Genomic DNA, 24,717 nt, shown 5'->3' on the forward strand with positions numbered 1-24,717 from the left:
TATTGGAAGAAGCTTAGAGGATGCAGGACTTGAGGAGCAGGGTTTCACATTTTACAGTAAGGAAAAGAAGAAAGTTAGGCAATGTCTTTTTAAAACTTAAAAAAGTGATAGAACTGTGGAACAGATTGTCAGCAGGGATGGTGGAACAGAGAACTATTGTAGGTTTTAAAAGGGGACTGAATAAATTCCTGTTAGTATAGGGAGATTCGTGGCTATTAGTTCTAAAATCACAGTCAGGAACCTGATGGAAGGTTTGCTAAGTGGATCAATGGTCTTCTCGTACCAAAGCATCTTTCAACCTGTCAGAGACTATCTATGTATAACTGATCCTGATGCAATACTCTACATCATAGTTCATGACTCAGTAGCATGCCAGCAGAAGTACTACTGACAGCATTTTAGTTACACTGGTTTGAATTATTACTGGTATCAAGACAATTCAATCAAATTTCAACTTAGCAGAAAGATACTATGACATTTTATTTTTGTATAGCACCAACACATGATTTTACTGCTTTAAAAGAGCAGCAGTATTCCACAGAGCAGCAATGTATCTACTCTCCACATGTGTGAATAAAACTGAGCACAGTCTTCATTAATGTATATGGTTCTGGCTGTTTATTGCACAGCTGCTTAAAGATAATTGCTTTTCCAAGAAGTGCAAAGTCCAATAGTTTTTGATTTTATTTTTAAGATGTGCTTGTAGAAATCCTGTTAATAAACCATTTTTTCAGAAGCAGTAGCAATTGACCTTGCATGTCAGCCAGAACACACACCCATTTTTCTCTCCCACTTTTCCCCTCCTCCATTTGGCTCAGCATGAACCACTATCTTCAACCTGTGGGGCTCTGCCCCTCCTCTTCTGAAGTGACCCTACATTACCTCAGCCAGGGAAAGATCAGCCAAGTAACCATTCTGTGTGTGTGCGCCTGGACAGCAAGTAGTGGCAGGCTATTTAACCAAGGGGGGATAGGTTGGGGAACTAACCACCACTGCTAAACCCAATCCTGTCCTCTCCAAGTACCCATGGGTCACTGGATAATGATCAAAAGCTGGAAATTATGCACTTTCACCGCCACACCAGCTAAGATTGGATAACTCATCGAAAACCAAAGATTGAATCTTCCTCATCTGTATGGCTAAGTGCCACACCCTACATTACACTTACTGCGCCAAACCAGGGAAAGGAGGCAGCCAGCTGTTCAGAGAGTCCACTTTAACGTTGCAATAAACCAGGCATAATTAAAGCAAGGCTTAATTAGTAACATTTCTTATATTGTATTTAAAATCACATCTGGACAGAGTTAATTTGAAATGGCATTTTCGTTTACTGAATCTGGTAGAGTAGAAATATTTGTTCACAGTTACACAGGAGTTCAGTATTTCCATTACTTGTCCTGTGAAAAACAGATGGGCTTAAAAGCAATGCTGCAGTTCCAACTCCTTCCTATCAAAGTTTTTCCACTATTTAATTCTCAGAGAATCTTGTAGCCACACTGCAGCAATATGAAAATTATGCAAGCCTTGTTCCTTCCATTGTTTTAATCTGAGTCTTCCTTTGCTGTGGTTTTAAATGACTTTGCATCATACAACCAAGCAGTATCAAATCCCTTTCCAGATTCATGAACAGCAATCCAGCTGGGAAATGGAAAACGACAAGCTATGACTCTGGCACTGCCCTTCAGCTCGCTCTGAAGTTTCTCCTCTAAGGACGGCATCTGGAACAGTAGAAAACACAGTCAGAAAATTCCGATATAAAGCAAATGCTGCTCTTAAATTGAAGAAAAATCCTCCCGATCCAAAAATTACATTCAGGAAAAAAAATGACAGGGGCTCACTACTATTTTAGTCAAGTGTCACATTTAACACAGACACAACAATCTTTTTCTAAACCCTGCCTTCTGACAGGCAGGTATACTTTCAATACCAATTTCTTAATTCATTACAAAACCAAGTTCTTGGGGTCCTGTCTCCACCAACCCACGTGCCTTTTAAAAAAAAAATTCACCTGATGACTGGTCCAAGATCAGAGTTTCCATGTTTGCCACATCTTGAAGCTGACTACGGAAACATGAGAATCCTTCTTTTTGCTTTACCTCCTCAAACATCCCCAGTCTTGATACTCCACTGAAACATAGCTTGGGGGTGAAGGGTGGAGCTGTGGGATTAGAGGACAATTGAAAAAAAAAACAGGTCTCCACCCAAGTTTGGAAACAATAAATGATAGAAATTTACTGCAATTAATGGGGTCTAAACCTCAAATACACCATTAAATGACTATTGAAAAATAAAATCTATTCATAGGTTTTTTAAAAAAAATCTTTCAATACAGTATAAATACGCTGGGTCATGGAGTAGTCGGGTTTCGGACTATGCCCCTACATGAGCTCCTGGTCTCAGCCACACCATCAAGAGATGCCAAGTGCAGGCTAGGCTATCTCTGGTAGGAAAAAAAAAAGAGAATAAATAAAAAAAATTTAAAAATCAGCAGGCAGGTCACCTGAGCTCTGAGCTGTTGCTTTCAGGACAAGTGTCCAAAGCACAGGTTATGTTTGTACCCTCCCTCAGCTACAGACTGGGCAGGGTGGTAAAGTGAACCTAAAAGAAAAAATACTTCTTATTTTTAAAAGCTGACACACTAATTCTCACAGCATTTTCATCCCTACCACTTCATCGTCTCCTTGCACAATCCATGAGGCAAGGTGAACAGCATTAAGCACCCCAAGGTCTGTTACAACACAGCTATATTCCTCAATAACCTATATAACATCGACTACATTTCAAAGATAATTCATTGACTGAAGAACTATAGGACATCCTGGGGATATGAAAGGCACTATACAATTGCAAGTTCGTTCTTTCTGTCTTTATCCCAAGCCTCAGAAGAGAGCTGCCTACCGCTTTAGCATGAATTTTTCCTATACGCACGAGTCAGCCCTATGGCCTTTGTGAGCAAGGTTACCAAATTAGTGCCAATTCGCTGATTTAAGAGAACATAAGAACCTAAGAAATAGGAGCAGAAGTAAGCAATACAGCCCTCAAGCCTGCTCTGCCTTTCAATAAGATCATGGCTGATGATCTACCTCAACTCCACTATCCTGCCCTATCCCCTTAGCCCTTGATTCCCTCAGCGTTCAAATATCTATCGATCTCACTCTCGAACATACTCAACAACTGAGCATCCACAGCCCTCTGGAGTAGAGAATTCCAAAGATTTACAACCCTCTGAGTGAGGAAATTTTTTCCTCATCTCGGTCCTAAATGGCTGACCCCTTATCTGGAGACCATGGCCTCTAATTCTAGACTCTCCAGCCAGGGGAAACAGCCTCTCAGAATCTACCCTGTGAAGCCCTCTAAGAATTTTATACACTTCAATGAGATTACCTCTCATTCTTCTGAACTCCAGAGAATATAGGCCCGTTCTACTCAATCTCTCCTCATTGATTCCTGGGACGAGAGGTTTGTCCAATCTAGTGAACCTTCGTTGCATCCCTTCTATGGCAAGTATATCCTTCTTTAGGTAAGGAGACCAAAACTGTACACAGTACACCAGGTGTGGTCTCACCAGAGCCCAAGACCTCCTTACTTTTATACTCCAACCCCCTTGCAATAAAGGCTAACATAACATTTGCCTTCCTAATTGCTTGCTGTACCTGCATGTTAACTTTCTGTGATCCATGTACAAGGACACCCAAATCCCTCTGACTACCAACATTTCTTAGTCTCTCACTTTAAAAAAAAATTCTGCTTTTCTATTCTTCCTACCGAAGTGGATAATTTCACATTTCCCCACATTATGCTCCTTCTGCCACCATCTCGCCCACTCACTTAACTTGTCAATATCCCTTTGCAGGCTCTTTTCGTCCTATTCACAGCTTACTTTCCCACCTAGCTTTGTATCATCAGCAAATTTGGATACAATACACTTGGTCCCCTCATCTAAGTAATTGACAGATTGTAAACAGCTGAGGCCCAAGCACCAATCCTGCGGCACCCCACTAGTTACAACCCGCCAACCCGAAAATGACCCGTTTATTCCTGCTCTCTGTTTTCTGTCCCTTAACCAATCCTCAATCCACGCTAATATATTTCCCCATTTCCATGAGCCCTAATCTTCTGTAACACCTTTTCGAATGGCTTTTGAAAATCCAAATATACTACATCCACTGGATACCCCTTATCTAGCCTGCTAGTTACATCCTTAAAAAATTCTAATAGATTTGTCAAACACGATTTCCCTTTCATAAAACCATGTGGACTCTACCTAATCATATTATGATTTTCTAAGTGTCTTTTACTATGTCCTTAATAATATTCTAGCATTTTTCCTACTACTGATGTCAAGCTAACTGGCCTATAGTTCCCTGTTTTCTCTCTCCCTCCTTTCTTGAATAGCAGGGTTACATTTGCTACCTTCCAATCCACAGGGACCGTTCTGGAATTCTGGAAGATTAAAACCAATGCATCCACTATCTCTGCAGCCACCTCTTTTAAAACCCTAGAATGAAGGCCATCAAATCCAGGGAACGTCGGCTTTTAGTCCCATTAACTTCTCCAGTACTTTTTCTTTACTAATCATAATTGCTTTAAGTTCCTCACTCTCATTGGACCTTTGGTTCCCCGTTATTTCCGGTATGTTTTTTGTGTCTTCGACTGTGAAGACAGATACAAAATATTTGTTTAACATCTCTGCCATTTCCTTATTCCCCATTATAATTTCTCCTGCCTCTAAGGGACCTACGTTTACTTTCGCTAATCTCTTCCCTTTTACATACTCATAGAAGCTCTAACAATCTGTTTTTATATTTCTTGCTAATTTATTCTCATATTCAATTTTCTCACTATCAATTTCTTGGTCATCCTTTGCTAATTTCTAAATCCCTCAATCCTCAGGCATACAACTCTTTTTGGCAACATTGTAAGCCTCTTCTTTTAATCTAATACTATCCTTAACTTCTCTAGTTAGCCACGGTTGGATCACTTTCCCCGTGGAGTTTTTATTCCTCAAGGGAATGCATATTAGTTAAGAATTATGAACTATTTCTTTAAATGTTCACCATTGTTTATCCACCGTCATATCTTTTAATCTAATTTCCCAATCTACCTTAGCCAACTCGCCCCTCATACCTACCTTTGTTTAAGTTTAAGACCCTAGTTTCGGACTTAACTACATCACTCTCAAACTCAATATGTAATTCAATCATATTATGATCACTCTTCCCCAGAGGCCCCTTAACTTTAAGATTACTAATTAACCCTGTCTCATTACATTAGGTTCCACCAGACCACTCGACTCCAGACCTCATTACAGCCTTGGTCCAAACATGGACAAAAAAGCTGAATTCCAGAGGTGAGGTGAGAGTGACTGCCCTTGACATCAAGGCAGCATTTGACTGAATGTTGCATCAAGGAGCCCTAATAAAATTGAAGTCAATGAGAATCAGGGAGAAAACTCTCCAGTGGCTGGAGTCATACCTAGCACAAAGGAAAATGGTAATGGATGTTGGACACCAATCATCTCAGTCCCAGGAAATCACTGCAGGAGTTCTTCAGGCAGTGTCCTAGGCCCAAACATCTTCAGCTGCTTCATCAATGACCTTCCCTCCATCATAAGATCAGAAGTGAGGATGCTCGCTGATGATTGCAGTGCTCAGTTCCATTCACAACTCCTCAGATAATGAAGCAGTCCGTGCCCACACGCAGCAAGACCTGGGCAACAGCCAGGCTTGGGCTGATAAGTGGCAAGTAACATTCGCACCAGACAAGTGCTAGGCAATGACCATCTCCAACAAGAGTTTAACCACCTCCCCTTGACATTCACCGGCATTACCATCGCCAAATCCCGCACCATCAACATCCTAACAAACTTAACAGGACCAGCCACAAATACCGTGGCTACAAGAGTAGATCAGAGGCTGGGTATTCTGCGGCGAGTGACTCACCACCTGACTCACCTCCTGACTCCCCAAAGCCTGTCCACCATCTACAAGGCACAAGTCAGGAGCGTGAAGAATATTCTCCACTTGCCTGGGTGGGAGCAGCTCTAACAACATTCAAGAAGCTCGACACCATCCAGGGCAAAGCAGCCCGCTTGATTGGCACCCCATCCACCATCGGTGCACCATGGCTGCAGTGTGTATCATCTACAAGATGCACTGCAGCAACTCGCCAAGGCTTCTTCGACAGCACCTCCCAAACCCGTGACCTCTACCACCTGAAGGACAAGGGCAGCAGGTGCATGGGAACACCACCACCGGCACGTTCCCCTCCAAGTCACACACCATCCCGACTTGGAAATATATCGCCGTTCATCATCGCTGGGTCAAAATCCTGGAACTCCCTACCTAACAGCACTGTGGGAGTACCTTCACCACATGGACTGCAGCGGTTCAAGGCGGCAGCTCACCACCATCTTCTCAAGAGCAATTAGGGATGGGCAATAAATGCTGGCCTTGCCAGCAAAGCCCACATCCCATGAATAAAAAAAACAATACTGAATCTAAAATAGCCTGTTACCCATTTGGTTCCTCGACATGTTGTTCTATAAAACTGTCTCGAATGCATTCCATGAACTTGTCCTCCAAACTACTTTTGCCAATTTGGTTTGCCTAGTCTATATAAAGATTAAAGTCCCCCACAATTATTGCATTACCCTCGTTACAAGAGGTTTTGTGTTATGGACTCACTGAGTTGACTCAAACCCAAGGTCTAAGGCGTGAAAAAGTGTGCTAATCTATTTACCACCGATTCCAACAAACTAATTTACTAATATGTTTGATTCTAAGAAGCCAATGAATTCCATCTCCAAAAATTTAAATTTCCTGTGCCATATGTTATGAATCTGTTTGAGACTTTAGAAAATAATTGAATACTTCCATAAAAATGGTTCTTTGCCCAGTTCTCCAATGCACAGACACCCCATCAAGTGAGGTGGCACACCAGAAAGAGTTTTGGCAAAATCTATCTATATCTACATAATAGTAAACTTTTTTTTAAAAATTAGTTATCAGACTCACCATCTGAGGAACTCCAAATATGACAATGTTACTAAATTCTGAGAAATTGACCTAAAAGCATAAGACAAAAATAATTACCTACATTGGGAAAAAAAAAACAGAATTTGAATAATACAAAAGGAATAGTTCTACACGAGCTGTGCAAGAGTGTCTGTACCTTCCACAAATCAGAGATGTAAAATCTGGTATTGTGGTGCACGCCTTCCCGCCATGCTCTGTACTTTGAGTACCAAACCAACCAGGGATTCAGCTCATAACCCACAGCCTGAAATCCTCGCTTTGCTGCTGCAATCACCTACAAAATCAAAATAATAAAACAGGACAGGTTTAAAAATATATTACCATAAAACCTGTAAACAGATTATTGGTTTTTAATGACCCACAAACCTGAGTATGCAACTTATACAAAGGGACAATAGAGTTTTGACACCTACCACGTCACTATGAAAGTTGTAGCCGCAAATTCCAATATTTGTGACCAATGTAACGGATTTTACTTACAAAATGATCCAAATTATCAAGTTCTTCCTAACAAAAAGTTAAATACAATTACAGTATTAAAATGTTTTATTTTTAGAACAGCAATATTCCTAATAGAAAAATAGATGTCAACTTGTATCAGGTCTGTCTCCAACATCTGGTGAAAACCCATCATCTCAAACAATATTTAGGACATTGAATTTTTACATATTTTATTGGCTGCATTCAAAAAGCATCTGACGCCAGAGGACTGGCGGACAGCTAATGTGATTCCTACATTTAAAAAGGGAGATAGAACTAGTCCAGGGAACTATAGACCAATTAGCTTAACGTCAGTGGTAGGAAAGATAATGGAATCTTCAGTCAAAGATGTAATAGGAAAATATCTAGAAACCAAAAAATACAATAAAGAATAGTCAGCACGGATTTCAAAAAGGGAAGGTCATGCTTGACCAACCTTATTGAATTCTTTGAAGAAGTAACAGAAAGGGTAGACAAGGGTAATGCAGTAGATGTAATATATTTGGATTTTCAAAAGGCCTTCGATAAAGGTACCGCATAGTAGATTCATGACTAAGGCCAGAGTCAGGGCAGTCAAAGGACAATCAGCAGAATGGATAGCAAGCTGACTACATAACAGAAAACATAGAGTAGGGATTAAAGGTAGTTACTCAGACTAGCAAAAGGTGGGAATTGGTGTTCCACAAGGATTGGTGTTTGGACCACTGTTGTTCACAGTTTACATAAACGATTTGGACTTGGGAATTGAAAGTACAATTTCAAAATTTGCAGATGACACCAAATTGGGGGGTATAGTTAATACTGAGGAGGACTGTGACAAAATGCAGGAAGACATTAATAAACTTGAAGAATGGGCGTGTAATTGGCAAATGAATTTCAATATAGATAAGTGAGAGGTGGTACATTTTGGTAGGAAGAATAAGGAGGCCACATACTCCTTGGAAAATAAGAGTCTAAATGGGATAGAGGAGCAGAGGGATCTGGGGGTACAAATACACAAATTACTAAAAGTAGCAACACATGTTAATAAGGCTATAAAAAAAGCAAACCAAGCACTAGGGTGCATTTCTAGAGGAGTAGAATTGAAAAGCAGGGAAGTAATGTTAAACTTGAATAGAACCTTGGTTAGACCCCACTTGGAGTACTGTGAACAGTTCTGGTCTCCATATTATAAAAACAATATAGAGGCACTGGAGAAGGTGCAAAAAAGATATACTAGGATCATACCAGAACTGGGAGGTTGTACCTACCAGGAAAGATTGAACAGGCTGGGGCTATAGGAAAGAGAAGACTGAGGGGTGACCTGATAGAGATATTTAAGGTTCTGAAAGGGTTTGATAGTCTACCCTATCAGAAAGGATAGACAAGGGTAGTGCAGTAGATGTAATATATTTGGATTTTCAAAAGGCCTTTGATAAGGTCAGAGTCAGGGGACAAGTAGCAGAATGGATAGCAAGCTGGAGAAAATGTTTCCACTTGTGGTGGAGACCAGATCTACGGGCCATAAATATAAGATAATCATTAAGAAATCCAATAGGGAATTCAGGAGAAACCACTTTACCCAGAGAGTGGTTAGAATGTGAAACTCACTACCACAAAGAGTAGATGAGGCGACTTGCATAGATGCATTTAAAAGGAAGCTACATGAGGGAGAAAGGATATTGATGGGGTTAGATAAAGGGTGGGAGTTGGCTCATATGGAGCATAAACACCGGCACGGACCTGTTGGGTCAAATGACCTGTTTCTGTGATATACATTCTCTGTACTTCTATGTGAAAAACCACATATTGTTCAAAAATCTGCTTCAGGCAGGATTATGCCAACTAATCAAATATATATAGTGCAATATTAGTTGACCTCTCATGACATTGCACACAGGGAATCAAGACCAAGTTACATCTTCAGGTGAAGCAGGGTTAGAGCACAAAATTAATTCAGTACTGTTTTAAAGCTATATATTCTCATTTTTATATTTCCAGTTTAAATGTCCACATTTATAATGGAAACTACCTATGTATACTTCTCATGTAATTACAGCATCCCAATAGTGGTGTCATAAGAACATAAGAAATAGGAGCAGGAGTAGGCCAATCGGCCCCTCGAGCCTGCTCCGCCATTCAATAAGATCATGGCTGATCTGATCCTAACCTCAAATTTAAATTCATGTCCAATTTCCTGCCCGCTCCCCGTAACCCCTAATTCCCTTTACTTCTAGGAAACTGTCTATTTCTGTTTTAAATTTATTTAATGATGTAGCTTCCACAGCTTCCTGGGGCAGCAAATTCCACAGACCTACTACCCTCTGAGTGAAGAAGTTTCTCCTCATCTCAGTTTTGAAAGAGCAGCCCCTTATTCGAAGATTATGTCCCCTAGTTCTAGTTTCACCCATCCTTGGGAACATCCTTACCGCATCCACCCGATCAAGCCCCTTCACAATCTTATATGTTTCAATAAGATCGCCTCTCATTCTTCTGAACTCCAATGAGTAGAGTCCCAATCTACTCAACCTCTCCTCATATGTCCACCCCCTCATCCCCGGGATTAACCGATTGAACCTTCTTTGTACTGCCTCGAGAGCAAGTATGTCTTTTCTTAAGTATGGACACCAAAACTGTATGCAGTATTCCAGGTGCGGTCTCACCAATACCTTATATAACTGAAGCAATAACTCCCTGTTTTTATATTCTATCCCCCGAGCAATAAAAGCCAACATTCCGTTGGCCTTCTTGATCACCTGCTGCACCTGCAAACTAACTTTTTGATTTTCTTACACTAGGACCCCCAGATCCCTTTGCACTGCAGTACTTTCCAGTTGCTCGCCATTAAGATAATAACTTGCTCTCCGATTTTTCCTGCCAAAGTGCATAACCTCACATTTTCCAATATTGTATTACATCTGCCAAATCTCCGCCCACTCACCCAGACTGTCTGTATCCCCTTGTAGGTTTTTTATGTCCTCCTCACTCTCTACTTTCCCTTCCATCTTTGTATCATCTGCAAACTTTGATATGTTACACTCGGTCCCCTCCTCCAAATCGTTAATATAGATTGTAAAGAGTTGGGGACCCAGCACCGACCCCTGCGGAACACCACTGGCTACAGGTTGCCAGTCCGAGAATGAACCATTTATCCCAACTCTCTGCTTCCTGTTAGATAACCAATCCTCCACCCATGCCAGAATATTACCCCCAATCCAGTGATTCTTTATCTTGAGCAATAATCTTTTATGTGGCACCTTGTCGAATGCCTTCTGGAAGTCCAAATACACTACGTCCACTGGTTCCCCTTTATCCACCCTGTACGTTATATCCTCAAAGAACTCAAGAAAATTTGTCAGACATGACTTCCCCTTTGTAAAGCCATGCTGACTTTGTCCTATTAAATTATGTTTATCCAAATGTTCTGCTACTGTCTCCTTAATAATAGACTCCAAAATTTTACCCACCACAGATGTTAAGCTAACTGGTCTATAATTTCCAGCCTTCTGCCTACTACCCTTTTTAAATAAGGTTGTTACATTGGCAGTTTTCCAATCTGCCGGGACCTTTGCCGAGTCCAGAGAATTTTGGAAAATTATTACCAAAGCATCCACAATCCCTACTGCCACTTCCCTCAAGACCCTCGGATGTAAGCCATCAGGTCCAGGGGATTTATCCGCCTTGAGTCCCATTAATTTACTGAGTACCAATTCCTTAGTGATTTTAATCGTATTTAGCTCCTCCCCCCCTAGAGTCCCCTGTTTGTTCAGTGTTGGGATATTCTTAGTGTCCTCTACCGTAAAGACTGAAACAAAATATTTGTTCAGCATTTTTGCCATCTCCATGTTTCCCACCATTAATTTCCCGGTCTCATCCTCTAAAGGACCTACGTTTGCCTTAGCCACCCTTTTTCTTTTTATATAACTGTAGAAACTCTTGCTATCTGTTTTTATATTTTTTGCTAATTTCTTTTCATAATCTATCTTCCCTTTCTTAATCAATCCTTTAGTTACTTTTTGCTGTCTTTTGAAGACTTCCCAATCTTCTATCCTCCCACTAAGTTTGGCTACCTTATATGTCCTTGTTTTTAGTCGGATACTATCCTTAATTTCTTTACTTAGCCAAGGATGGCTGTCATTTCTTTTACACCCTTTTTTCCTCAGTGGAATATATATTTTTTGAAAGTTGTAAAATAACTCCCTAAATGAACACCACTGCTCATGTACCGTCTTACCCTTTAATCTATTTTCCCAGTCCACTTTAATCAATTCCGCTCTCATACCATTATAGTCTCCTTTATTCAAGCTCAGTACGCTTGTTTGAGAACCAACCTTCTCACCCTCTAATTGGATATGGAATGTAACCATGTTATGGTCACTCATTCCAAGGGGATCCTTAACTAGGACATTATTAATTAATCCTGGCTCATTACACAGGACCAGGTCCAAGGTTGCTTGCCCCCTTGTTGGTTCAGTTACATACTGCTCAAGAAATCCATCCCTAATACACTCAATAAACTCTTCCTCAAGGCTACCCTGCCCAATTTGATTTGTCCAGTTAATATGATAGTTAAAATCCCCCATAATTATAGCTGTTCCCTTATTACATGCCCCGACTATTTCCTGATTAATACTTCTTCCAGCAGAGTTGCAACTATTAGGAGGCCTATATACTACGCCCACTAGTGTTTTTATCCCCTTATTATTCCTTATCTCTACCCAAACTGTTTCATTATCCTGATCCTTTGTCCCAATATCATTTCTCTGTATTACAGTGATTCCTTCCTTTACTAACATAGCCACCCCACCTCCCCTTCCTTCCTGCCTGTCCTTCCTGATTGTTAAATACCCTGGCATATTTAATTCCCAGTCGTTGTCACTCTGCAGCCATGTTTCTGTAATGGCCACAAGATCATACCCATACGTCGTTATTTGTGCCGTTAACTCGTCCATTTTGTTACGAATGCTACGTGCATTCAGATAAAGAACTTTCAAATATGTTTTGTGACACTTAGTTCCTGCTTTTTCCTTTTTTTAACACTTTACCTTTTACTCCATACCTTCTGTCCCTTCCTGATATGCTTTCCTCTGTCTCCCTGCTCAGGTTCCCAACCCCCTGACGCAGCTTTGATCCTGGGTTAATCGCCTTACGCCTTCTAGTTTTCATTTTATCTGTCGTGCCTAAAGTACACTTTCTTTCCGCTGCTCTATGCTTTTCCCTTTCACTTGTTCTTGAACAACTGTTTGTACTATTTGTATTGTAGATTTCCCCTGGGCCTTCCCCTCTCTTGCTGCTCTCAATTTTATTCCCTTCTGACTCCCCGCTCAGGTTCCCATCCCCCTGCCACTCTAGTTTAAACCTTCCCCAACAGCACTAGCAAACACCCCCGCGAGGACATTTGTCCCGGTCCTGCTCGGGTGTAACCCATCACGTTTGTACAAGTCCCACCTTCCCCAGAACCGGTCCCAATGTCCCAGGAATCTAAATCCCTCCCTCCTACACCATCCCTGCAGCCACGCATTCATCCTGTCTATTCTCCTGTTCCGATACTCACTAGCACGTGGCACTGGTAGTAATCCTGAGATCACTACCTTTGAAGTCCTGCTTTTTAATTTATCTCCTAACTCCTTAAATTCACCTTGCAGGACCTCATCCCTTTTTTTACCTATGTCGTTGGTACCAATATGGACCACGACTACTGGCTGTTCACCCTCCCCCTCCAGAATGCCCTGCAGCCGCTCCGTGACATCCTTGACCCTAGCACCAGGGAGGCAACATACCATCCTGGAGTCACGTTTGCGGCCACAGAAACGCCTATCTGTTCCCCTTACAATGGAATCCCCTATCACTATAGCCCTGCCACTCTTCTTCCTCCCCTCCTGTGCAGCAGAGCCACCCGTGGTGCCCTGAACCTGGCTCTTGCTGCTTTCCCCTGATAAGCCATCTCCCCCAACAGTATCCAAAGCAGAATATCTGTTTGAGAGGGAGATAGCCCCAGGGGACTCCTGCTCTACCTGCCTAGTCCTTTCACTCTGCCTGGCGGTCACCCATTCCCTTTCTGCCTGCGTATTCTTTACCTGCTTTGGATCATCCCGCGAACATGAAAGGCGCTATATAAATGCAAGTTTTTTCTTCCTTCCTTTCACCTTATTGTTGTTTGTTAGATCATCCTGTACACAGATTGGCCACTGTTTGTCTATATAACAGTGTTATTGAACTCACTCAACTTTCTCTTCTTAATCCCTTGATAAGATCACTGCCTTGTAATCTTTCTCAGCTATATTTCATGGCCTGGAATTTCCTGATAATTTTGGGAGTAACAACAGTTTGCCAGCCGCAGTGCACCAGTTTTTTTCCCCCAAGGAAATTCGCATGTGACTTATCCCAGTTTTACCCTGGAACGCCGTTTTAAAAAATTCTTACTGTGATCTGAACTGTATTTTATATATCTTTGAATGCTTTATTAGGCATCAGAATCAGTAACATTAAAAATTGAAAAGCTTCCACGATTGTTATTTTTCTTGAATATGCAGCAGTGCTTACAGTGCATAACTGATAGTTTAATGATTTCAAACTAATTTTCATAACATCAATAAGATAAAGAGGGACTTAAACAAGGAAGAAGACGTATGCTCTGCATGGTTCTTCAGGCCCTTAATGGTTACACTGAGTTTGTGCCCGTTTTCCTGGCGGATGCAAATGAAATCTGCAGGAAATTTTGGCCTATGTTGCCATTGGCAAGATCAGCGTAGATTTCAGCGTAATATCGGCGTAAGTTAGATCGAGGAAATTCCGAGCCCGTGTATATAGAACTCAGAGAAACTAATTTATACATTCCATTGACAGGACTAACATTCTCCCTATAAAGTTTCATATCAGATTATTGGACTAATGTTAATTAGTCACTAAAGATTTTTAAAACCAGAATTAGCATTGAAATCTCTAATACAGTTTATAATTGCAGTCAAATAAATTTTGTGCTATTCAGAGAAATCTGGCCCACAAAAATACTTATGGTGACTTCTCAGACCGGTCAGTTTATGTGGCATTCTTTGTTGTGAAATGTACCCCCCATTTGAACAAATTCTTTTGGCTATGATTTTAAACAGTACTACAGTATACTACATTTTAAATTTCCTTCATGACCTGGTATTACATTAAAATTGTCCCTTATCTCCATACTCTGACATCACATCAACTTTATGCTAAAATTAGATGAGGAGTTTCATTCTCTTCCCCTTCCACCTTGTCTTCTAGCCTTAATTTCTTAACTTGCTGTGTGGGTGGAGCTTGTTGCTCCAGCAATATCCAAGAAGGGAGGTCAGGAAGTGTCAAAGCTTACTACCCTTGGAGAGCCACCATTCTAATTTTATTATAGGACATGGGCATTCCCTTTCCTCCCTCAGGACATATCAATCATTTGGATTTCTTTTTGGTCTATCCCAGGAAGCTCTCTGATGCTGATGTTAATCCCAGATCTGACAGGCACATTAGAGAGGTATGGTTAATCATTTCTAAACAGGGGTCCTCCTATTGATTCATCAATGGTCATTTTGCAGCTGCTTACAAAGACTCCCTGATACCCCATTTATATTACATTACAACACTGCCTCTGGAAACAATGCTGTAATATACATGTGGCAGCATGCACACCTGCAGAGCAGGGGCCACTCCACAGTTTCATTTCACTTTCAGCTCATCCATTCTAGGTAGTAATGCAACATCAGGGCAGGTCTATGATCTGCAGCCAGTTAAGTGTATTTGTGTGCAGTTGTTCCAACATTACTGCTGGTCTCCAAATTTACTCCACAATGCAAACAGGGTGAATTCAAAACAAGGGCAGCTGTATCATATTGCAAAACTAATATAAATAGGGTTGTAAAAGACATCAAGGATGGTAAGCGGGTGGAGGCATAACTTCATTTTGCTTCCTATTAATATCTTTTAAAAAGCAGTCCATATAAAGGTGGATAACAGGGAAGCTGAACATGGGCTGAATGTTGAGGCCTCCTGTCCGCAGAAACAGGATGGTATCACTCCAAAAATCCCTCTGGATCCCTTACAACCATTAATTCCCTCTCTGATTGAAGTACCCTGTTTTCCTTTTTCTTTCTTTAAACCCTCCCCACCAAAATACTTGCTCACTTTTCAGTTCTGACCACGGGTTACAACCAAAACTCTAATCTGCTGACGACTCTGGTTTATTTCCAGCATTTTCTATTTGAGTTCCTCCATCTGTTTGTGACCGATTTACACCCCCATCTCCAAGATGACTGGATTACAAACCCTCACTGTCCCTGGGGTTGGGTGCAAATCGCACCTCACACTGCAAAGGCACTCATTACAGCTCCAGACATCGTCGCCCTCCCCCGCCACCATTTCCTCCCTCCCGCCCTCTCTTCCCCGTCCTCCATTTCCCCCTCTCCTGTCTTCACTTTCCTCTGCCCCCTCATTCCTCTTCCGACTTCAGCTCCCTGCTCCCCTCCTCCCACGCTCTCCATCCCTCATCCCCCCCCCACCTCTCCATCCCCCATCCCCCCCCCCCCCCCCGGCATCCCTCATCCCCCCCCCCCCCCCCCCGACATCCCTCATCCCCCCCCCCCCCCCGACATCCCTCATCCCCCCCCCCCCCCCCGACATCCCTCATCCCTCATCCCCCCCCCCGGCATCCCTCATCCCTCATCCCCCCCCCCGGCATCCCTCATCCCCCCCCCCCACCACTCCATCCCTCATCTCATCCCCCCCCCCACCTCTCCATCCCTCATCTCATCCCCCCCCCACCTCTCCATCCCTCATCTCATCCCCCCCCCACCTCTCCATCCCTCATCTCATCCCCCCCCCACCTCTCCATCCCTCATCTCATCCCCCCCCCCACCTCTCCATCCCTCATCTCATCCCCCCCCCCACCTCTCCATCCCTCATCTCATCCCCCCCCACCACTCCATCCCTCATCTCATCCCCCCCCCCACCTCTCCATCCCTCATCTCATCCCCCCCCCACCTCTCCATCCCTCATCTCATCCCCCCCCCACCTCTCCATCCCTCATCTCATCCCCCCCCCACCTCTCCATCCCTCATCTCATCCCCCCCCCCCACCTCTCCATCCCTCATCTCATCCCCCCCCCACCACTCCATCCCTCATCTCCCCCCCCCCCCACCACTCCATCCCTCATCTCCCCCCCCCCCACCTCTCCATCCCTCATCTCATCCCCCCCCCCACCTCTCCATCCCTCATCTCCCCCCCCCCCCCCCACCACTCCATCCCTCATCTCCCCCCCCCTCATCTCCCCCCCCCACCTCTCCATCCCTCATCTCCCCACCCCCCCCACCTCCCCCCCCCACCTCTCCATCCCTCATCTCCCCACCCCCCCCACCTCCCCCCCCCCACCACTCCATCCCTCATCTCCCCCCCCCACCACTCCATCCCTCATCTCCCCCCCCCACCACTCCATCCCTCATCTCCCCCCCCCACCACTCCATCCCTCATCTCCCCCCCCCACCACTCCATCCCTCATCTCCCCCCCCCACCACTCCATCCCTCATCTCCCCCCCCCCACCACTCCATCCCTCATCTCCCCCCCCCACCACTCCATCCCTCATCTCCCCCCCCCACCTCTCCATCCCTCATCTCCCCCCCCACCTCTCCATCCCTCATCTCCCCACCCCCCCCCACCTCTCCATCCCTCATCTCCCCACCCCCCCCCACCTCTCCATCCCTCATCTCCCCACCCCCCCCCACCTCTCCATCCCTCATCTCCCCACCCCCCCCCACCTCTCCATCCCTCATCTCCCCACCCCCCCCCACCTCTCCATCCCTCATCTCCCCACCCCCCCCCACCTCTCCATCCCTCATCTCCCCACCCCCCCCCCACCTCTCCATCCCTCATCTCCCCACCCCCCCCCACCTCTCCATCCCTCATCTCCCCACCCCCCCCCCACCTCTCCATCCCTCATCTCCCCACCCCCCCCACCTCTCCATCCCTCATCTCCCCACCCCCCCCACCTCTCCATCCCTCATCTCCCCACCCCCCCCACCTCTCCATCCCTCATCTCCCCACCCCCCCCACCTCTCCATCCCTCATCTCCCCACCCCCCCCCCACCTCTCCATCCCTCATCTCCCCACCCCCCCCCACCTCTCCATCCCTCATCTCCCCACCCCCCCCACCTCTCCATCCCTCATCTCCCCACCCCCCCCACCTCTCCATCCCTCATCTCCCCACCCCCCCCCACCTCTCCATCCCTCATCTCCCCACCCCCCCCACATCTCCATCCCTCATCTCCCCCCCCCACATCTCCATCCCTCATCTCCCCCCCCCCACCACTCCATCCCTCATCTCATCCCCCCCCCACATCTCCCCGCCCCCCACCTCTCCATCCCTCATCTCCCCACCCCCCCCACCTCTCCATCCCTCCCCACCCCCCCCCACCTCTCCATCCCTCCCCACCCCCCCCACCTCTCCATCCCTCCCCACCCCCCCCACCTCTCCATCCCTCCCCACCCCCCCCACCTCTCCATCCCTCCCCACCCCCCCCACCTCTCCATCCCTCATCCCCCCCCCGACCCCTTCAACCCTCCGCCCCCCCCCCGACCCCTTCATCCCCCCCCCCCCGACCCCTTCATCCCTCCCCCCCCCCCCCCCCCGACATCCCTCCCCCCCCCGACCCCTTCATCCCTCCCTCCCCCCCCCCCCGACCCCCCCTCCCCCTTCATCCCTCCCCCCCTCCCCCCCGACCCCTTCATCCCTCCCCCCCGACCCCTTCATCCCCCTCCCCCCCCGACCCCTTCATCCCTCCCCCCCGACCCCTTCATCCCCCTCCCCCCCGACCCCTTCATCCCTCCCCCCCCCGTCCCCTTCATCCCTCCCCCCCGACCCCTTCATCCCTCCCCCCCCGACCCCTTCATCCCTCCCCCCCCGACCCCTTCATCCCTCCCCCCCGACCCCTTCATCCCTCCCCCCCCCCCCGACCCCTTCATCCCTCCCCCCCCCGACCCCTTCATCCCTCCCCCCCCCGACCCCTTCATCCCTCACCCCTCCCCCCCCCCCCCCCCGACCCCTTCATCCCTCCCCCCCCCCCCGACCCCTTCATCCCTCACCCCTCCCCCCCCCCCGACCCCTTCATCCCTCCCCCCCGACCCCTTCATCCCTCACCCCTCCCCCCCCCCCCCCGACCCCTTCATCCCTCCCCCCCGACCCCTTCATCCCTCCTCCCCCCCCCCCCCCCCCGACCCCTTCATCCCTCCCCCCCCCCCCCCCCCGACCCCTTCATCCCTCCCCCCCCCCCCCCCGACCCCTTCATCCCTCCCCCCCCCCCCCCCCCGACCCCTTCATCCCTCCCCCCCCCCCCCCTTCATCCCTCTCCCCCCCCTTCATCCCTCTCCCCCCCCTTCATCCCTCTCCCCCCCCCCCCCCCCCGACCCCTTCATCCCTCTCCCCCCCCCCCCCCGACCCCTTCATCCCTCTCCCCCCCCCCCCCCGACCCCTTCATCCCTCCCCCCCCCCCCCGACCCCTTCATCCCTCCCCCCCCCCCCCCCCCGACCCCTTCATCCCTCCCCCCCCCCCCCCCCGACCCCTTCATCCCTCCCCCCCCCCCCCCCGACCCCTTCATCCCTCCCCCCCCCCCCCCCCGACCCCTTCATCCCTCCCCCCCCCCCCCCGACCCCTTCATCCCTCCCCCGACCCCTTCATCCCTCATCCCCCCGCCCCTGTCTCCTCCATCGCCTCCCTTCCGGCCACTCACGATTCTGCCGTCCCCGCTCCCGATATCCACCAGCGCTCCCCGGCGGCCGCGCAGCAGCTGCAGCACGTTCTCCACCTGGGCCGGAGTGGCCGGGACGAAGGGCAAACAGACCCGTCTTAGAGCCGGCGCCACAAACGGTGCCGCCGCCGCGTACAGAGCGAGCACCGCGCCGCCCGCCGCACCCACCAGTACCAGCCCCCAGGGCCGCTTGGGGCTCGACCCTGCACCCGGGGCCGGGGCCGATTCGGACATTCAATAAAACGACCGGTAACTCCACGGGACGGAAACTTTGCACCAAGAAGGTGCCACGGCGAATGTGGTCCGGTCAGCGACAACTTCCCAACGGGAACCATGGAAACCGAGGGAGCCGCCATTTTATCGGAGTCAGCCTCCTCGTGCTGGGAACGAGTCTCCCCTTAAAAAAAAACATCGACTCTTTGCTGGTCCAATAATTCCATGCGCTCCAGGCAATCTTCTCCAAGTTGCCGTTCTTTATTCCTTTCTGGCAGTGTACCAGCCAACCTGGAACCTGTTACAGGGATGATGTGGAGATGCCGGTGATGGACTGGGGTGGACATCTGTTACAGGGAGTTGCACGGGCCTTGCAACTTAGGGTTGCCAACTCTCCCGGATTGTCCTGGAGTCTCCAGGAATTGAAGATTAATCTCCAGAACACTGCTGCAAGCAACCAGGGAGAAAAATCATAGGGGCATTAAATAAAATTGTGTTTTTTAATTTTCTTCTAACATTTTCAGTAATTATTTGTAAAAATATTGGAGATGGGGACACAATGCTGGTTAACTAACAGTCCAAGAGTCTGGAGGATGGACTAATGGCAGGAGCGTGGGGACAGGACGCTTTGCAGCTGAAAATCATGTGATAAAACCTCTAGGATTACATCCAGCCATAGTCGGCAACCCTATTGGAAGTTGAGCCGTTGGTATACACAACAGTCCTTAACTTGTTAATGAGGGGGGGAAAAAAAAAAGAAATACAGGAAATTATAAATGTTCACAGCACAAAATTGGTGCTGCATTTTCCAGAGGACTCTGGCGACATGCTTAGGGTTGCTAACTCTGGTTGGAAACATTCCTGGAGGTTTGATCATGTGTCTACTGCTTATGCAACAGCTGAAATATTATTGCATTTGCCTTAGAAAGGTTGGATCCCCTGTAGTTGAGTATCTTTGCTCGTGGTTTCGCGCCAGCAGCTGCTGTGTAAGGAGTTCCATGAGGAGGCCACCCACGAGCAACCGAAAAAGGGAAACAGAGAGTGGGGAAGAAGGGAAATCAAAGGTGGGGGAGGGATTCACAGGTGGGGGAAACCAGAGATGAGAGGATCTTTGATTCTACTAATAGTAAGTCACTGAAATTGCCTCGATAACTAATAGTAATGTCAGTTGTGGCTCAGTGGTAACACTCATCTCGAGTCAGAACATTGTGGGTTCAAGTCCCACTGCAGAGACTTGAGTACATAATCCAGACTGACACTTCAGTGCAGTACTGAGGGAGTGCTGCATTGTCAGAGGTGCGGTCTTTCGGATGAGACATTAAACCTCTCAGGTGGACATAAAAGATCCATGGCACTATTCGAAGAAGAGCAGGAGAGCTCTCCAGGGGTCCTGGCCAACATTTATCCCTCAATCAACACCTAAAACAGATTATCTGGTCATTTATTTAATTGCTGTTTGTGGGAGCTTACTGCGTGCGGATTGGCTGCCGCATTTCCTACATTGTAACTGTGACTACACTTCAAAAATGCTTCATTGGTTGTAAAGTGTTTTGGAACATCCTGAGGTTGTGAAAGGCACTATATAAATGCAAGTCTTTTCTTTTAATACTGGTAACACTTGATTTTCCCTCAGAACCAACAGTAATACAACAACTTACTAATAGTCTATATGTAACTGGTAGTAATAGTTGTCCTATTATTATCCCTGATATCCTACCTTAAACTACAGCCACAATCTCCCTGCACTGCCCAAAATGCAGCCAAGCTCCCCAATCAATGCCACATTTCTCTCCCTAACTCCTTGGACTCCGATTTGGACTCAGGTTCTGTGTGAAGGTGACAACTCTGAACCAGAAGCCTCAATCAGAGCTGATTTGTAACTGAACTTCACATGTCAAAACTGGCCAGCAAAGAATTGTATATCACCACAATCTGTGACCTCACTCCTGTATCACCATCAAGCCAGATGACGAACCCTGGTTCAATGAGGAGTGTAGAAGAGCAGGCCAGGAACAGCATCAGGCATACCTGAAAATGAGGTGACAACCTGGTGAATCTACAATACAGGACTACATGCATGCAAGAAACTTGCGAGGGCTATCAAGATTAACACAAAAAGTTTTTACAATTATATTATTAGAAAAAGTATAGTCAAGGATAATATGGGGCCTTTAAAAACAGATACTGGTAATATTGCAAATGAAAATAAGAAATGGCAGACTTGTTGAATAATTACTTTTGTGTCAGTCTTCACAGTAGAGGAAGAGGATAATATATCTGACATGTGAGGGAAACTAATAATGAATCAAGGACTGGAACTCACTAAAGTTAAAGTAAGCAAGAAAACAGTATTAGAAAAAACAATGGCACTGAAGACTGACAAATCCCCGGGACCTAATGGTTTCCACCCCAGTGTTTCAAAGGAAATCAGTGAGGAAATTGCAGATCTTTCGCCATAATCTTCCAAAGCTCTCGATTCAGGAATTGTCCCTTTAGATTGGAAAATTGCAAAAGTAACTCCATGTATTTAAGAAAGGTGCGACAGAGAAACCAGAAGATTACAGATCTGTTAGTCTAACGTCTGTTGTGGGGAAGTTATTGGAATCTATAATTAGGGACAAAGTGACTGTACACTTAGAGAAATTTGAGCTGAGTATAGAGAGCCAACGTGGATTTGTATAGGTAAGGATATCTCCAAAGAACCTAACTTAATTTTATGATGAAGTAACTAAAGTAGTAGATAGGGGAATGTCTATGGATATGGTTTATATGGACTTCCAGAAGGCATTTGATAAGGTTCCGCATAAAAGACTGTTAGCTAAAATTAACGCTCATGGAATTGATGGTAGATTATTGACCTGGTTAGAACATAAGAACATAAGAAATAGGAGCAGGAGTAGGCCAATCGGCCCCTCAAGCCTGCTCCGTGTCGAAAACTTAATTCCTATTATACACAATGCATTAACTCCAAACACTTATTTTCAGACAAGTAAGAATTTATTAAGAAACTTGTACAAGTTGGAAGTGTACCTCAAACAATGGTTGAGGCTACGTCTTTTTCGAACAAAGAAAGCAGTTATCTTTTATACACTTAATTCAGTATGGGCGTACATGTACACTCTCATTGGTTCAAGTGGTTAGTCAATCAAAAATAGGGAACCCACCCTCTGACATCCATAGCTCATTCCTGTTTAGGCACGTAGGCTTCACAGGCATGAGAGAACACTACCTCCCTAAATTCCAAGCTGGTTAATCAGTAGGGCTGAAGTCAGAATCAAGGCTACATGGCCTCTCAAGAAACTGTATTCTCATTATATTATAAGCCAGCAATACCCTTATCTGAACGGGGGGAGGGGGGAGACCAGACAGTACCAAGCACCTGGACAACCAACTTAATTATCAACGTACCAAAGACAATTGTGTCTTTCTGTGTGTGTGTGTGTGTGAAATTGTAACTACCCTATGTATGGGAGTCAAGGAGTTAACATTGGTCAAATACCCATCATGCTTTTCTCTTTTTTTTTATGGTCAAGTAACCGTTCACGTATTTCTACATTAATGTGGTCTTTATAATTTTCCACATCCGCCATTCAATAAGATCATGGCTGATCTGATCCTAACCTCAAATCTAAATTCATGTCCAATTTCCTGCCCGCTCCCCGTAACCCCTAATTCCCTTTACTTCTAGGAAACTGTCTATTTCTGTTTTAAATTTAGGAGATTGGTTAGGCAGTAGAAGACAGAGAGTAGAGATAATGGGTATGTACTTGAATTGGAAGGAAGTGACTAGTGGTGTCCCACAAGGATTTGTGCTGGGGCCTCAACTATTCACTACATTTATTGATGACTTAGATAACACAATAGAGAGCCATAATATCCAAGTTTGCTGATGACTCAAAGATTGGTGGCATTGTACGTAGTGTAGATGGGAGCATAAAATTACAAAGAGACATTGTTACAAAGGGAGGTAGACAGATTGAGTGAATGAGTAAAACTGGCAAATGAGGTTCAATGTGGCATAAATGTGGCTTGCATTCCCTCGAGTATAGAAGATTGAGTGATGATCTGATCGAGGCATTTAAAATGTTAAAAGAATTCAATAGGATAGATAAAGAGAAACTATTTCCCCTGGTGGGAATTCCAGAACAAGGTGACATAATCTTAAAATTAGGGCCAGGTCATACAGGAGTGAAATGAGGAAGCACTTTTTCACACAAAGGGTAGTAGAAATCTATAACTCTCTCTCCCAAAAAGCTGTGGATGCTGTGTCAATTGAAGTTTTCAAGACTGAGATGGATAGATTTGTATTAGGTAAGGGTATCAAGGGATATAGTACAAAAGCAGATCATTGGGGTTGAGATACAAATCAGCCAAGATCTAATTGGATAGCAGGACAGGCTCGAGGGCCGAATGTTCCTAATCTTGCCTTACTGCAAAATTTTTACTACTCTGTTTATTGGCACTAATAAGGACAAGGGCAGCAGGGGCATGAGAACACCATCACCTCCAAGTTCCCCTCGAAGTCACACACCATCCCTACTTGGACATATATCATCATTCCTTCATTGTCGCTGGGTCAAAATCCTGGAGCTTCCTACCTAACAGTACTGTAGGAGTACTTTCAACACATGGACTGCAGCGGTTCAAGGAGTCCCACCACCACCTTCTCAAGGGCAACTAAGGATGGGCAATAAATGCTGGTCTTGCCAGTGACGCCCATTTCGCCAGAATGAATTTTAAAAAGTATTTTTTTAATTACCAAAAGGAAAGTACAGAAGAGAGCTTAGAGTCGTTAATATATACAAGTACAAAGATGTCTTTTTCCTTCAGAATATATCTTCCATTTAAAAATTATTATTTCAATGCTTCCTTTTTATGGATATAATGCTGTCATTTGGTGTGGACTATTAAAAGCCAAATATTGTAATCTGCAGGATGTATCTGGATTATTTCTAAACAATTGCAAACTTAAGGTATAGACAATACACATCATTTAAATATGTTTTTTCAACTTGAATAAATGAGTACTTAAAGAGACTACTCAGTGCATTTTCCCCCATCTATTTTACAGTAAAGTTAAAACCCAACAAACATTAATTTATCTAGGCGTGTTAAAATTACACTGTAGTTAAATCGTGCAAACTTCAGGCTACCGTGATCAGGGAAAGAAAAATATAGGATGGAGGTCCCATGGACAACTGTGGATAATGAACACACAAGGTTAAGTAGGCACTCACCACTGATAAAAAA

The 24,717-nt window shown here is 45.6% G+C and overlaps 1 protein-coding gene across 2 annotated transcripts; it reads right to left on the bottom strand.

The window, feature by feature from the left end:
- Positions 1 to 455: 455 nt before the first annotated feature.
- On the bottom strand, positions 456 to 19,761 carry atpsckmt (fATP synthase c subunit lysine N-methyltransferase). Of its 2 annotated transcripts, none has more exons than XM_068004748.1 (4): positions 19,237 to 19,602; positions 7,174 to 7,311; positions 7,017 to 7,067; positions 456 to 1,718 (listed from the first exon to the last, which is right to left on the bottom strand). In XM_068004748.1, the coding sequence occupies exons 1-4, from the start codon at positions 19,486 to 19,488 to the stop codon at positions 1,542 to 1,544; spliced, it is 618 nt and encodes a 205-aa protein (XP_067860849.1). In that variant the 5' UTR covers positions 19,489 to 19,602; the 3' UTR covers positions 456 to 1,541. The 2 variants fall into 2 exon arrangements, with proteins under 2 accessions (XP_067860849.1, XP_067860859.1); XM_068004758.1 differs by lacking the exon at positions 456 to 1,718 and adding an exon at positions 2,009 to 2,158 and having other exon boundaries at positions 19,237 to 19,761.
- Between the last annotated feature and the right edge of the window lie 4,956 nt (positions 19,762 to 24,717).

Source organism: Heptranchias perlo, chromosome 2 (genome assembly GCF_035084215.1).
Source record: "Heptranchias perlo isolate sHepPer1 chromosome 2, sHepPer1.hap1, whole genome shotgun sequence".
NCBI classification, from domain to species: Eukaryota; Metazoa; Chordata; class Chondrichthyes; order Hexanchiformes; family Hexanchidae; genus Heptranchias; species Heptranchias perlo.

What these genes read in the sequence shown, in the direction of transcription:
- atpsckmt (XM_068004748.1), bottom strand. Translation starts at nt 19,488, where the DNA reads ATGTCCGAATCGGCCCCGGCCCCGGGTGCAGGGTCGAGCCCCAAGCGG. An exon ending in GGAGCGGGGACGGCAGAATC is followed by an intron (nt 7,312 to 19,236) that starts GTGAGTGGCCGG and finishes TTGATTTTGTAG; the next exon opens with GTGATTGCAGCAGCAAAGCG. An exon ending in TATTTGGAGTTCCTCAGATG is followed by an intron (nt 1,719 to 7,016) that starts GTGAGTCTGATA and finishes CTACTGTTCCAG; the next exon opens with ATGCCGTCCTTAGAGGAGAA.